Genomic DNA, 15,989 nt, shown 5'->3' with positions numbered 1-15,989 from the left:
AGCCAATTCTCTTACGTGGAAATTGGTTTTTCTTTTAATTATCTTATTATTTTCTTTTTGTAAGTGGAAGTCTTTAATTATATATTTTACTCATGCAGGAAATAGACATATTGGCCATTGCAACTATGGAACCAATATGTATCTTTTTCCTAAGTTAGTTTTTTACTTTTGATACCCGAATTTAAAATTCCATGTTTTTTTATTTTTATTAATTTATTTCTAAAATTTGTACTAAATTTTTGCAGCTTTCGTCTTTGCACTCTTCTTTGCAGCTCTACACTTATCTCGGACAACGACGATGGGTTATAGACAGCTGATGAAACTTCAGCCTAGATGCATATATGAATGTAGAGGCTGTCCTAAAAGGAAGTATAGACCCTCCAATTTCAAACTATAGAATTAAACAGATGCTTTAGAAAATGGAATAAAAATTTAAATCGTCTTCTAAGAAGAAACTACATGTTAGGGAAACGAAAAAGCATAATTTTTTTTTTCTTCTTTTTAACTCGTCTTTTGAATACCTATGTATGTCTTTAACCACTTTTGAATTACAATATTGGCCTTGCAGGAAAGTGACCGGGAAGAAATGTAAGCAGGAGATGCTGAAATAGAGCAATATTTGCTTCATTTCACTGGTACTACATCACATATTTGGCCTTCAAATGGCTATCTTTATGTCATGGCAAAAGCTTTCAACTTTGTCAATGAGTAGCTTATATTTCACAAATTGAATGAGTTACCAAATGACATTTACAAAGAACAAACAATTGAAAAAATTGTCGCATTCAACCCCCGCAACACGGGGGTCCCCACCTAGTTTACTATTTGTTAAGTCTAATGACGATAATTTTTTTGCGCAACAAGAAAAGGTTTTTATTGAAAATGCTAGTGAATATTAATAGGACGGAAATCGGTAAGATTAAGGGGGACGTTCACTTTAAGCACGACAGAGATGAAAGACGCATTGCTGTCCAAATTGATAATCGAATGTTCTTTAAAGTGCTTGACAAATAATAATTTTTGGCGAATGATCTCCAAAATTGATAATCACTGCACCACGAACACCGGATTTCACTTATTTATATGTAAAGGGCACCTACAAGATGTTATTTTTAGCCACATAGATTTTCCTCACTTTGCTGCTATAAATATCATTTCTGATACTAATCGGGCATGTAACCCAGGAAGGAACCGTTGTTATTGAGCTCGTGAATTCTGGAATTCTTCATTTTGGCGTTTAGTCTAACGATGGTAATTATTAAAAAAATGAATAACAACGCCTAACTATACGGGAATACCAAAAATATCAACGTCAGTCAAGAAAACCATACAATGTGCTCACAGAAAAATTCAATTATATATTTCAAAAGATAATGCATGTATGTAGGTACAAAGTTTATAATAGCTAGTTAAACTACGTGTATAAATATCATTACAATAATTTATAATTGTATAAGTGGATCAACAACATAATTAATTAAAGGGCCACATTAACTAAGCATTGCATTCTGGTGGAACAACTTTGTATCTAGAAGTATCTTTGCAATAAGAGTAAAACATATGCTTTGTTCGAGCCCAATTTAGACCAACCATTTGTTGTTTCGTTAGCTTTATATATTCGTCTCCTTCAAGTGGATCAAAGCTTGAATGAGCTATGTTTTTTGAGCATGAACCTATAGACGATGAGTTTGTTGTCTGCATCAAACTGCAGCCTTCAATTTCTAGCTCTCCTAATGATGCTACAAATGGTGCATATTTATAGTTAACCGGATATTTTCCTCCATGTGTTGCCCACTCTGAACCATCCCAAATGGTTACATATAACGACATTGGCTTTGAAGGATATACCACAGATGATGCTTGGTTGTGGATTACCTCACGTACTGGTATATTGTCTACTAAATATCTGCATTATAAATTAAGTTTAGTTCATTAATAAAGTGTACGTAAAACGTAAATAAACATCCACAAATATGAATGTAATTACTAATTGCTGACACAATAAACCCTAATAAAATGATATCATGGGAAAAATTAAAAAACAGATTTTCCAATAAGTATGTAAGATATGACTCTAACTTATAAGGGGCTCACAACCAAATAGTATGAAGGTACGTATGTTACGACAAAGTTGTCTATGTATCTTTACAACACATTACCTTCCGACCAAAAATGTGTTCATCTTAACCATGGTTAAACCTTGGGTTAATCGATGATGAACTTATATAATCATGATGCGTACAACAAAATTGTCTATATATGTAACTCAGAACACATTATGTTCCGACCAAAAAATAGCCAAGACTTATTGAACCCTCCTCCGTGAGCGGCTTAACCATGGTTAAACCTTGGGTTAAATGATGATGAAACTTACACTATGTGATGGGTATTCCATAGTATGCTATATTGATGAAAGTCTTGTGTGGGGTCAAACCAAAGGTAAAACTTCTCTTCTCTTCCAAGTTTGACACTTCCATTCCCGTAGATATTTGTTTGAAGAACCCATTCTTTTCTCTTCTCATGCCCAAGCAATTCAAAGTCAATCTCATCATGGTTGTGTGGATACACATCTGAATTAGACATCTAAAAATCGAAAGAAAAAAATAGACATTTAACTAATAGTAGAAAAGAATATATATATATTTTTTTATTTCACTAAAAATGAAGACCTCACATAGAAAGCTAGTACTACTCCTGATGTAACTCCCACAGGCAGCCTTATTGCAGCACTAAAGAATCCATGGAAGTATTTTTCTTTAGAAACCAATCCAGAACCTAAACTCAATGTAGGAAAACAATATATTTTATTTACCATCTTATATATAGACTATAGTAAAAAAGTTATAAAAATAATATATTCTGCTCACCATTATAAATGAAAAATCAGTGTTTATCAGATCGGCCTTACCTGAAGTTTTATCTAGGATGATATCAGCATACGATCCATTGCTTTTCATATGAATATTCGGTGCTCCAAAAATAGTTAACATGTTCCCAGCAACAGGTGTTGGGTGGAAATGATCTGTTAAGTGCTCGACATTCGGGGGCTTATAAATGAACCCTCGAGAAAAAACCGGAAGCAGGAAAGAACAATTAAAAAGAACAAGACATGAAAGAAGAAACCTTTGCGGCAAAAATGTCATTTTTTTCGTGTTGAAGAGGATACATTGATTGTAATTGGCAGGGCATGTTTTTGGTTTATATACATGTTTCTTTAGGTTGTTGGGAAATTAAAGGTGAATTTTATTTATTTATTTTTGAATTTGGTACTCCGTACTTGTTTTCATCGTTTAAGATGTTTGATTTTTAATGTTTGTTTATAGATGATAATTTACTTGTGGGTTATGCTTATATTTAAAGATATGCTAAGAAAATACTAAGGCTACGTTTGATATGCATCTTTCCAGGTCCAAACAGATCTTTCTGGTTGAATGGACCGGAAAGACTGTTTGATTTACACTAAAGAAGGGGTCTTTCCCGGTAAGACATGTCTTTCCCAGAAAACTCTAAAATTATATCTTTTAGGTTGAATGGGCTGGAAACACAATTATATACCAAACCCCGCCTCTTTATTTATTTATTTGATTATTAACTTTTTTAAATAATTTTTTCTAAATTTTTTTATTCAATTATTACTTTTTTTCATCATTCAACACAGTCAATCAGATATACAATCAAACAAAATGATTTCTTTCCCAGTCAAAAAACTTTTCCAGACAGCACTTCACCAGACAACACTTTCCCAGACAGAAACTATCAAACGGGACCTAAGTTGGAAAACTCGATTTGGTAGCATTTAATTTACCTCATGCACGAAGAAAATGAGATTAGACCCTTGAAACTTAAAAGTTAACTAAAATAACTAGAGATGAAAGTTTTGATTTATTTATCTATAATCATGAATTTTATATTAAAATGAGAAAGTATAACCATTTTCTGTAGTTTCACGAACGACGTATCTTTTCGAAATTTACAAATTGTCCATCAAGTTGCAAATCGAAACCATCTTTACTTGGTTCTCCCGGCGAATAAAATGAAGATATTATTTTATTGAGTCTGAGGTCCATGTCCCTCCTTCTCTTCACTTTCTTATTACTTGGGTGGATACAATAGGTTAAATAGATTCAACATAAGGCTTTTGACCCGGTGGTGATTATTTCCTTTTGGACTTTATGGAAATTTCAGAATGCTTCTATATTTGGAACAATTACATCTAGAAAGTCTGATATCTTTGATAACGTTATCGATAAGGCTTTCGGTATATTATCTTTCTAGTTTAGTTGTTATACGTTTATAAGTAAAGCATAATATAAAGCTATCTCATTATAAATATCAAGGTTCCAAATAGGGATGGGCGTTTGGACAAAAAACCTTAACCGAACTGAATTAGGACCAAATAAGCTATTCGGTTCGGTTCTCGGGTATATATTTTAGGCTTATTCGGTGTTGATGATTTTAGTGTAACTAGATATTTTGGTATTTGGAACTAACATGTGAGCTTAGTATCTTATTATTGGTACTCTATATTATATGTTCAATGAATGTGGAGTGCATGCATATATAAGATCGAATTATAAGCCAGTACGACAGAATTGCGGGGGTTAAGGAGTCACGGCCCCTTGCATGGTCCTAGGAGTAGCACCCCTAGCGGGGTCCAAAGGGCAGAGCCCCTGACTAGTTTTGGGGTAGCGCCCCAAAAGGTTTTCGAAAATTTGAATTAGTTTCATTATGGAAAATCTGAATTCTAATAGGAGATTATGGTAAGATTGACAAATAATTTTAGTTTTGGAAACCACTGATTAAGCCATTAAATTCATGATTCTCCCAACTAATTTAGAAAGTAAAAATCCTAATTTGAATTAGTTTCATTACGACTCCTATTTTGATCCGTATAGAACTCTTCTCATCTCTCTCTCTCTCTCCATTCTCTCTCTTCTACAATAAACTCATAATGCGTATGGCAATTTGGCTTGTGTTTCTGTGCCTAGATACACAAGTGTCCTTTTGGATTATCCTAGACTAGATTTTCTGTAACCCAGACATAGGATGGAAATATCAGTTCGGAAAGTGACTTTACACGCCCCATAGGGAATCTGGTTCTTCACCATCACCCTAATATTCCCCAATATTTGGTTCTCTACTTATTCGTTCTGGGTTACCCGAATAATGTCTTAATCGGGCCTAAAGAACCGAACCGGAAGTTGAAAATGTAATGTCCCAAAAATACTAAGTAATTTTTTTTAAATCAACCATTCATTTCAAAACCATCAAAGTATGTCAATATAGAAAATAGTTATCAGAGTACAATCCAAAATCATAAAATGGAAAACACTGGTGGATGTTGTGCGATCATGTCGGACCCTTACCCTTCGAATCGGAAGTACCTGAAAAACATTTTAAACATAAACCGTAAGCAAAAAAAGCTTAGTGAGTTCCCCCACAATAGCACATACCATACATACATTATCATGGGCTACCCCCATGGTCTTGCGTACAAGTGTCATGGGCTACCCCTATGGTCTTTTCCCTGGAATGCCATGGGCTACCCCCAGGGTCTTACAACCAAGTGTCATGGGCTACCCCTAAGGTCTTTCCTTGAGATGCCATGGGCTACCCCCATGGTCTAACATTCAAGTGGCATAGGCTACCCACATGGTCTTTCATGCAATTGGCATGGGTTACCCTCATGGTCTTTCATACAAGTGTCACAGGCTACCCATGGGGTCTTCCATGCGAGTATCATAAAGACAACTATCATCTTACATAGTATAGTGAGAATTCTCACCTCAATCTGATGATAAACAAATCACACACTCGAGTGCTACAAAGGCTCCTCACGTTGTACATATCCAAAACCGACCCTAATTAATAATTAGGCTATTAACCCATAATCAAAGGTTCATTTCATATTCTCTCTTACTAGGGTAACTGTCCATTTTACCCTTTCCAAGTTGGACCCACCCAAATATGGTCTAAGGCCCAAACTGACCTAAGTATACTTTCTGGAAGTACGACATGCATACTTCATCCTTACACCCTATGTACTGAGTGATCACATAAAAGGATATAGGCCAAACCCGTTACACCCTGTGTACTTAGAGGTTACGCCCTGCGTAACCCTCTGTTGCCCAAAACCACGTTTTAAGCTCTTAATGCCTAATGACTAAATGTCTAACTCACAAATATTAATCTTGGGAAGGTCTTAACTTATAAAGTCGACAACTTTAATCTTTTTCATGCTTATTAGAGCCCAAAACCAAACCCTAAGTCCATAATACTCTTTAATAACCTCAAACTCTTGCATGAGCGAGAAATAACAATAAAGACTTCATTTTTATGACACAAGATCCTCAAAAACAACATAAAATGACAAACTTGAGCTCTATAGTAGCTTTTACTCACAAGAACGAAACCATGGGACCAAAAGCATGCAATTCTCAAAGCTAGTCTAGATCTAAGCCATAGAACCATAAATGTAAGAGCTTTATACCTCCAGAAGCTTGCAAAGGTGATGAAGGCCTTGGATCTTCAAGCTCTAGCCGCAACAATCCTCAAGGAAAAACTTCTACTCCTTCACTATGCACCAAGAACACACAAAAGAGGCTCACACAAGTTAATCAAGGATTAAGGTTTCGAAACACCAGTTGAGGAGGATGGAGGTTGAACATGGAGAGGTCTCAATGGACTTAAGGTTCTTAAACAGGGGCTCAACCCTAAAGCTTAAGGTTTGGGGTCTATATGAGTACGCCCTGCTAATCCTCACGTACGCCCAACGTACTCGTTGAAGTCCGCGTTCCATCTTAAATGGCCTACGCCCAATGTACACATCAAGTACGCCATGCGTAGGGTCTAATTTTGCAAGAAAATTAATAATTGAGTTGTAATTGAAAAAACTTGGGAACAGGTGTTACAGAAAAGTCATAATTTTTAGGGCAACTTCGAACTGTCATAGTGTCTTCGACATTTGTCCATTTTGCCCGATTTCTTTTCTAGTTCGTAGTTCATAATATAAACTACTATTTACATAGTTTACATGCCTTTTTCGGTTATATATTGAATATGATACTGTAACGTCTGTGTTTCCGGGCTTGCCATTTTTAGCAATGTAATAGTCTAGGTTAACCTTTGTAACCCGTTTTGAAATAATAAGATTGTATTATTGAAGTATTGTGTGTTTTGTGCTTAATTGCTTAATTATGTGGTTTGATTAATTAAGAATAAAAATAAGCGTCAAAATTTAAGTGTAAAATAAACTTAATATCTTTGAATAATGTTGTAGTAGTTGAACGAGGTTTCCGAATATATATAGAACGCCCAAATCTGACTTTGTATGAGGAAGTTATGATTTATCGAAGTTTCGGTTTAGCGGTATGCAGCCTGTTTTACTCGATTTGAGATCGAGCGGTTTTTAGCTGAAGAAATCTAAACGAGGATCGAAGGTCTCGTTGTTGGTATCGAAGCGATAAAAAGTTAGGCGAGAACGGACGTCAAACGAAGAAGTTATGAATTTATAACGAAGTTTTTCTGTCGCGACCTATTAAAAATAAATAATAAAAATAAAGTCAAAATTAGCCGACGGAGTCTAAATGAAAGATGTAGAGCGTGGTCTCACCTTCGCGTGGATATAAAGAACGTCGAAAACGGAGTTCGTATGAAGAAGATATGAATTTCCGAAGTTTATTAAATATTTTGTAATTAAATTTAATTGGAAATTCGGAATCATTATCCGAAGGAGTCACCAGTCTGATCCGAGGTACGCCCCGCGTACTCCGAAGAGTGTCGACATTTCGGATGACGCATGCAATGACGATTTCGGAGACTTGTACGCCCCGCGTACTCCGAGGCTCCAGCCTCCTATAAATAGGATGCGAGGGCAGCCGACCCAATTGCCAATTTCCTCTCTTCTCTCTCCCGTTTTGCATCGTTTTGCGTGCTAGAAATATCCCGAAGCCCCGATATTATTCTCGAGCCCCGAGGCAAGTCCCGAGATCCCGAAGATCCCGAGAAGTGCGGTTCCCGAGCCGAAGCTCTGCCCGCGAGAAGTTCGATTTTTGTGAAGATCTTCCAGATCTGCTGAGGATTACTACTTTTGCAAGTCGTAGTGCTGTCCGATCATCTTCTGATCAAGTGAGCGTATACTACTTTTCATAAACACGATAATAATACAAGTATGGTTCGTGTGTATTAAGTATATTGTTGTTTATATGTGTGAGTGTGTAGTTACCTTCTTCTAACACATAAATATTAAGTATTTTCTATAAAATACGTGCTATGTGTATGGTATATTGTTGTTTATATGTGTGAATGTGCATTCACTTTCTTCTAACTCATAGATATGATTTATTCTCTATGAGATACGTGTTATGTGTGTGTGTGCCTCATCTGTTATGTGGAATATGTGTTGATTAAAGCATGCTATACAGGTTTTTAAACTATGTATACAAATGTATATTTTTATCTACTAATATGTTGGGTAGAACATGGGTAGATACTTGGTGTGTAAGAAACAGATGAGAGGCTTCGTTGTTGTTTGATTTAGTCATCTAGCGGAGTTTAGATGACGACCACATACTTTTTTAGATAGTCTTATGGAAACATTAGCAGGTTCGCCACCTGTAAGTGTTAATGAACTCAGGTGTTCATTCGCTGTACTCCATCCCCCTCATGATTGCCTTATTTGACTTATATTGTTGAGGTACCCCCGAAGCATGTGTTGTCGCCCCAATAAAATATTCTTAGTCTAGGTCCCTTGTGTTAGTTGTTTTAGGGACATAAAGTGAGAATAACAGGAATGGGTAATTGGGTTATTGTTAGTTGGTGAAAATTAAATATGATTATTTATTGTGGGTTGAAAACCCTATATGCTCACCAGGCTCCCAAGTCTGACCCACTCAGTTTTATTTGTATTACAGGAAGTGGCGCAAGGGCATAAGATGGACGAACCATCAGTTGTTTTGTTTACAAGTCTGTATATGTATATATTTGTTGAATGACTTGTAATGTTATCGTTTATGCTTGTTGGTCTGTATCGGAACATGACACCCCGAGTTTTGATTATAATGAAAATACATTTATTTTATGAAATGCTTTGGTAAACATTGTTTTATCATGTTTTGTTTTTGGGAACAAATTCCGCAACTCTTTCAAATCAAAAGGATTTACTCTGAAAATATTTTAAAAGCATAAATGAAAATCGGTCTTTTCTGGCCGAGATTTTGGGGATGTCACAGATATGTTAGGCGTGACTTGGAAGCAATGTCAAACCTCAAGCTTTAATGAGATGTGGCGAGCCATTTCGTTTGTAAGGCATGACTTAAGGCGGTAATTTTGTATATAATATATATATATATATATATATATATATATATATATATATATATATATATATATATGTATTCTGTTAGTATTCATTTTTATATGTATATATGATTTAAGGCGGTATTTTGTTAAAGCGTGACATCAAGTACAATCATTAGAGTCATGATGCATCATGGCTAGGGGTGAGCAAAAACCGAACCGCAAACCAAAAAAACCGAAAAAACCGCATAAACTGAAACCGAAAAACCGAAACCGAAATGAAAACCGATGGTGCGGTTTTTAGTTTTGGAAAAACCGAAAATACTCGGTGCGGTGCGGTTTCTAGTCTCGCAAAAACCGCAAAAAACCGAACCGCACCGCATATATATATATATATATATATATATATATATATATATATATATATATATATATATATTAAGTGTTGATATTTATAAGAACCAAGAACTTATGACATTAAAAATTTCTATAAATGTAAATATCTATCGGAAGATGACTTTATATTTTTAAGCATATATTCAGTGGTATTTATAATAACAAATAATGTTTATGACATTTTTTTAACATTTAAATATGAATAGTACTAGTGATATACTATCATTTTTAAGAATACATTAATTGATATTATCCTATGTACTTGTGAAACAAATATTATATTAAATTCGTATTATATTGAAGCATTAGAAAATGTTGAATGAGTGGTTATGTAATTTGATTTCGAACCAAGAGGTGGTGGTATCTGTTTATATTCAATAAAATATTAGCACTCCTCATCTGAGTCAAAATAACTCGTTGAGTTACTTGAGTTTTAGTAAAAAGACAAAACGAAAAAAAAAACTAATAAAAACCGCAAAAAAAAACCGAACCGCAAAAAACCACAAAAACCGAACCGCATCAACCCGAACGGTGCGGTTTCTAAATTTCAAAACACCGAAGTTGCGGTTTTCGGTTCGGTTTTGACCAAAAACTGTACCGAACCGCACCATGCTCGCCTCTAATCATGGCGATGTCATGACAAGCTTTTTAGAACCTTGAGATTAAATACATTGTTTGTAATTTTTACTTTAAGATTTATATTTTTAATGCTTTTTAATTTGAAGCATTTTTTAATGTTTTTTATTAAGATTATAATACTATTTTTATAGATATTTTAAGTTATGTTATTATCAATATAAAACAACTTATTATATTAATTTAAGATATTAATTTAAGAGATATCGACTTCATTGACCATACATGTAAATCTAATCTCATATAATAACAATTATTTACAAAATTAACTAGTTTCATGAATCTTAGAAAATCTAATTTTTGACATAAAGATGGTTCGAGAATCAAATTTTGTGAAAGTTAACTATAAATTTTAAGACGGTTCAAAAATAGAGTTATCAAAAAAGCACTCTAATTTTCGAAATCTGGTTTTCTGACGTATTAAAACCTTTAAAATAGTTTTTTTTTTTCAAAATTTTCAATACTCACTAAGATTTCTAAGAATATATTTTTTGACATAAAGTTGTTTCAAAAATTACTTTTTAACAAAAAATGAACTCTCTAAAATGTTAATCGAAATTTTTAAACATGTCTAAATTTTTTTGAAATTATAATGTTTTTAGTCTACTTAAGGATACATTTTCTATGATATCAATGCACATTTTAAAAATTTTATGTGAGTGGTACTCAAAGCTAAGTGATATATATATACTAGTTTATAACCAGTGGAAACCATGATTATAAAATTAATTAAACCTTTATAATAAAAAAATTATAATTATTAATCAATTATTTTAAATAATTCATTTTTAATAAATTATTAATTAAGAGATATATCAAAATTTTAAAGTTATTATAACTTCAAATTTAACATATAATTAGAAAATATAAATTTGAATTTTGAAATGAATTGTCTAATATATCTACATGGCACATGACATAATATTAATGAGGAGTTGTGTTAGAGTGACACTTGACAAAAGGACATTAAAACTATTCATTTATTAGAATAGATATATATATATATATATATATATATATATATATATATATATATATATATATATATATATATATATTATTTTTCAAATTTCTCAAATGAAAGATTATGAAACAAGAGAATTCATTCGTTCATTAGACACAACAATGTATAAATCATGAACAACAATACCAAAATCTTGAATTATAAAAACTCACTCTTAATCCCTCACTACTTTGCAATTCAACTTTTTCGGCCGATTTTTACCTATCATTTGGCCACTAGTTTGAATATGACATAAAAGACTAAAAAACAAGTAAAAATTGACTTAATCTAGGCGGATAGTAAAAAAGATAACAAGAGTACCAATGATTTAGAAATTTGTATGGTTCAACAGCAACTTCAATGAAAGTGTGTCGGGTTGTTATGTTCCAAGATGTAGCTATAAATTCCTAGATTTTCGAAGACTACACGTTTGTTTTAGTGGATTCAATATTCATGATCTACTTTTCTTTAATTGGAAATATTATCGATGTTTGCTAAATAAAAGATAATGGTAAAATGGGTTTTTGAATCATACATCGAATCGAAGACAAGTATTAAAGTATATGAATGGGCTTATAATTAAAACATTAAATATATCATTACGATTAAAAACAGACATGGACACATGTAATAAAAAAAATCGAGTAACTTTTTCACATAATAGAAAGGTCAGGTTTTTTATTTATAAATAGTAATTTATTCATCATAAGCTTGGATTTTGTAAGTTTAATCAAGCAAATGGAAATTGATCCAACATATGTTAAAATCTAAATACTAACTATTTATGTTTTATGGTATTTGATGTTGTCATTTTTTTTTAAGTTGAGGGTTCAAATTTCATCGTAGACATAGAAAAATTTAAAAAGTAGTTTAGAAATATGTTAGATTTAATGTTTCAAATATATATATATATATATATATATATATATATATATATATATATATATATATATATATATATATATATATAGGTCTAGTTTATTCTATTCAAAGTAATTATTGTGTTATTGTGTGCATAACTGTGAGCCAATCAATTTTACTTATTTTAAGAAAATGATTAATATATATTATTGAATTAAATGTAATTAAAAAATATCATCTAATTTAATTACAATGGTATTTTAGTCAATTAATATAGATTTAATAAAGGAAAATTGCATATTTTAAGGGATCATAAATTCTATTAGACTAGAGGGTATGGTGCGGTTTGGGACCGCACCTTGGTGCCACCTCAGCAGGGAACACCGCCCCCAGGGTGCGGTTTCCTGCCATTGAGACCGCAGTGCGGCCTTTGAAGACCGCGATATTTGATTGGTTGGTCAAATTTTTGACCGTTGAACGCAATTTCCTCTTTTTTTTTTCTTTTTTCTTTTTTTTTTTTGTTTTTTTTTTCTTTCTTTCCTATATATATATATACACATATCAAACTTAATTTTTTTCACAATACAATCTTCTCTCTCTCAAATTTTTTTTTTTTTTTAAAATCACCACTCTTCAAAAAATGTCATCTTCTTCATCTTCTGAAAAATTTCAGACTATTTTTGATACCGCTATTGCGTGTGTTCAAATGGCGGAACAAACATGTGTGTGGTTTTTTTTAGTAACGCAATGTACTGTTTTTATTTTTTATTTTCAAGTAATGAAGAATTATGTTTTTTTTTATCAAAATAGACGGTATATTAAATTAAATTAGTTAAAAAAAAAAAAAAAGAAGTTTTATTAAATTAAAATACTTAAAAAAAAACAAAAAAATAAAAGAAATGCAAAGTGTGGCACCACACCCTTGGTGTGGCAAGAAACCACACTTAAGTGGTAAAATGTGACGTGGCGCTTACGTGGCGAGGGAGGGAGTGCGGTTTCGGTGGCACCACTCCCTCCAGCCTTAATTTTAAAAATCCGAATTTACGAATTATAACTATTTTAATTCGGACATTCTATGTTTATTTATTTAATTATTAATCAAAAATAAAAATATTCTTGAACAATAAATAATAAAAATATTCTTGAACATACTTCTTGATATTGACTTTAAGAACTTCTTGTAGAATAACAAATTTTTAAACAATCAATTGAATAATAAAAACAAAAAATACATTATTTCTTATAGAATACGGGTAACAATTGTTAAGAATTACATTTATTGTTAAAAAATAAAACTAAAAAAAACTTTCAAAACGGGAAAGAAAACATCAAAATCTAACAACGACTAATACATTCTAAAAGAATAATGCGTCCGTTTCAATTTTGTGGTCCGTTCTTCAAGCATCAACTTCTGTGATTCCAACAGAATATGAATTCGTGATTCCATTCCAACAGAATTGGAATACGTGATTCCATTCCAATAGAATTGGAATCTCACCAATATCATCCATTGAATCATCTACATAAACATACTTGATACCTTTTCAGAATTCAACCTTGTCAAGATCCTGCACTGTCCACATAAATGAAGTGTTAGATCAGAGAGAAAAAAAAACATAAATTGAAATATGAATTAGACATCTTCAAAAGTTACCAACTGATTAGATCCTTGACTTAAATAATACAATTATATAACTATAAAATATGACAAGTATCATCCTACCTTTCAAAGACTTAACAACAGTTTCTCAATAGAAATTTTTGAAAACTACTTCTCAATAGGCAAGAACACTTCTAACAACTTTAGAGGACACTACTAATCAATCAATAAAGGAAATGAAAGTAATAAAGAAATGAATTTTTAATATGTTGATTACAATAAGTTTAAAGAGTAATTAACCTTTTTACTAACTTTCCTTTGTTATGTTTGTCTGCAGGAAAAATTATTAGATTTCTACCATAGAGCTTACTGAATTCTATGATCAGTGATTATTTGAAAATCCATGACTTATACAATTAGAGTCTTATATGTAGATTCCAAGATCTTTCAAGAATTCCACAAACTTGAAACTTGCTACTTGCTACTTGCTACCTGCTAAAAAGCACTAACACATTACAATGTGACCAATCCATCCTAACTATTAGATGATAACAACTACAGGGACATGGGTATACATAACCATATCAAGTCGGTAAGAATCAGCTATACCACTAAACTTATTTCCCACAAAAGAAAAATAAAAGGATATACACACAAAGATAAAGAGGGAGGAGAAGAGTAAGAACAAGAAAGGGTGAAACTATTACCAGAACTTGAACTTGGGTAGCAGTCTGAATAAAGGATTGAATTCATTTGAGATGTTAGTAGGTAGCAGGGGACCATCAGAAGATTCCAGCTCAAGGTCAAAAAGTGGTGACAAAAACCCAATCAACAAGTTCAGTATGTAGATTGCAACCTAATATCCCCCGCTCATATTCAAGAAAAACTTGATTCTAGGAATCTATTGTTAATCCAAATCAAAATTTATAATGGTTGGACGAGGGAGGATCAGTTGTGATTCTTCAAAGTAGTGTGGTTCCTTTTTTGCTTATACCCATTTCAAGGAAGAGGGCAAACAGTATGTTCCTGTGAGACAAAAGCGAATGGGAAATTGAAGAATTTTAAGGCGAGAAGGTGTTCATGAAACTGAAAGAGACAAAGACATAGGGACTAACCTGAATCAACTTCATGGGTGGGTGTGGGTTGAAGAACGTTGCATTAGATCGTAACCAACAAAGAAACTCGAACTGGACAAAAAATGGATCATCGGAAGACGAATCCAAGCTCACATGAAGGATGAACTTCGTGATTCCAGAACACCGTATGTTAATGTCGACAGTGTCACTTCCGTCAACTTCTAATCCATCGGTGATGGCCACCGCCACCGTCATTTACCTCGCCTCCGCCTTTAGTATCGCGTTGTTTCCTCCGAGTTGGAATCGGAACTTGATGCAAACTGGAATAAAGGGGTAATGGCGGCTGGAGGGACAAGGGTGGGGGTGTCGATTTGTTCAATTTAGGGTTTTCAGAATCGGTTTTTAGATAAAGAGGGGAACGAGAGTTAAACTGGAGAGATACCATGATTATAGGGATTATTTTTGGAAGTTATTAAACAAATGACTAAATTACCCTTATTTATTTATTTAATTATTTAATTTTTTATTTAATTTTGATTGGCCTACATTTATGCATACGATAACACAATACTTAGTTTAAACAAATGAACCTATATATATATATATATATATATATATATATATATATATATATATATATATATATATATATATATATATATATATATATATATATATATATATATATATATAAAAGAAGGATGTATCAATTTAATGTCTAGATTGTTTCTTTAGAATTAAAGATGTCCACGACTGGATCCAAAAAGCTAACCATGAACAACCTTGTATATTATCACTAACAATATTTTTAATGCGTTTTATTAATGCTCACTGTTTTATTCATGCTTACTGAAGAATTTAATAAGTTTTTATGCGTCGATAATTAAATTATATGTATCAATTTTTAAGGGATAATACCATAAAGAAAAACCTTATGTTTAGCCGAAAATGTCGGTTTTACATTCTGACGGGTTTTTGGTTCGTTTATGCCGCAAACTTGTATTTTTTCGGTTTTGCTCTTTTTACCTGTAATAGCAGGTTTCCTGGTTATTAAGAAATATTATATTATTTGCGAAAAGCTCTTAACTTTACAAATATTTTGCAAAAAAAATACTTAAGA

At 32.5% G+C, this 15,989-nt stretch overlaps 1 protein-coding gene across 1 annotated transcript; it reads right to left on the bottom strand.

The window, feature by feature from the left end:
- Nucleotides 1-1,395: 1,395 nt before the first annotated feature.
- Nucleotides 1,396-3,183, bottom strand: LOC145101008 (putative xyloglucan endotransglucosylase/hydrolase protein 33). Its single transcript, XM_079038180.1, has 4 exons — nucleotides 2,909-3,183; nucleotides 2,675-2,775; nucleotides 2,375-2,583; nucleotides 1,396-1,906 (listed from the first exon to the last, which is right to left on the bottom strand). Exons 1-4 carry the CDS (start codon nucleotides 3,141-3,143, stop codon nucleotides 1,495-1,497), a joined length of 957 nt encoding a protein of 318 aa, XP_078894306.1. The 5' UTR covers nucleotides 3,144-3,183; the 3' UTR covers nucleotides 1,396-1,494.
- Between the last annotated feature and the right edge of the window lie 12,806 nt (nucleotides 3,184-15,989).

This window comes from Lactuca serriola, chromosome 4, assembly GCF_051521515.1.
Source record: "Lactuca serriola cultivar US96UC23 chromosome 4, Lser_US96UC23_V15, whole genome shotgun sequence".
Taxonomy (NCBI): domain Eukaryota; kingdom Viridiplantae; phylum Streptophyta; class Magnoliopsida; order Asterales; family Asteraceae; genus Lactuca; species Lactuca serriola.
The sequence above is the reverse complement of the archived record's forward strand: the minus strand, read 5'-3'. Positions and strand labels throughout refer to the sequence as shown.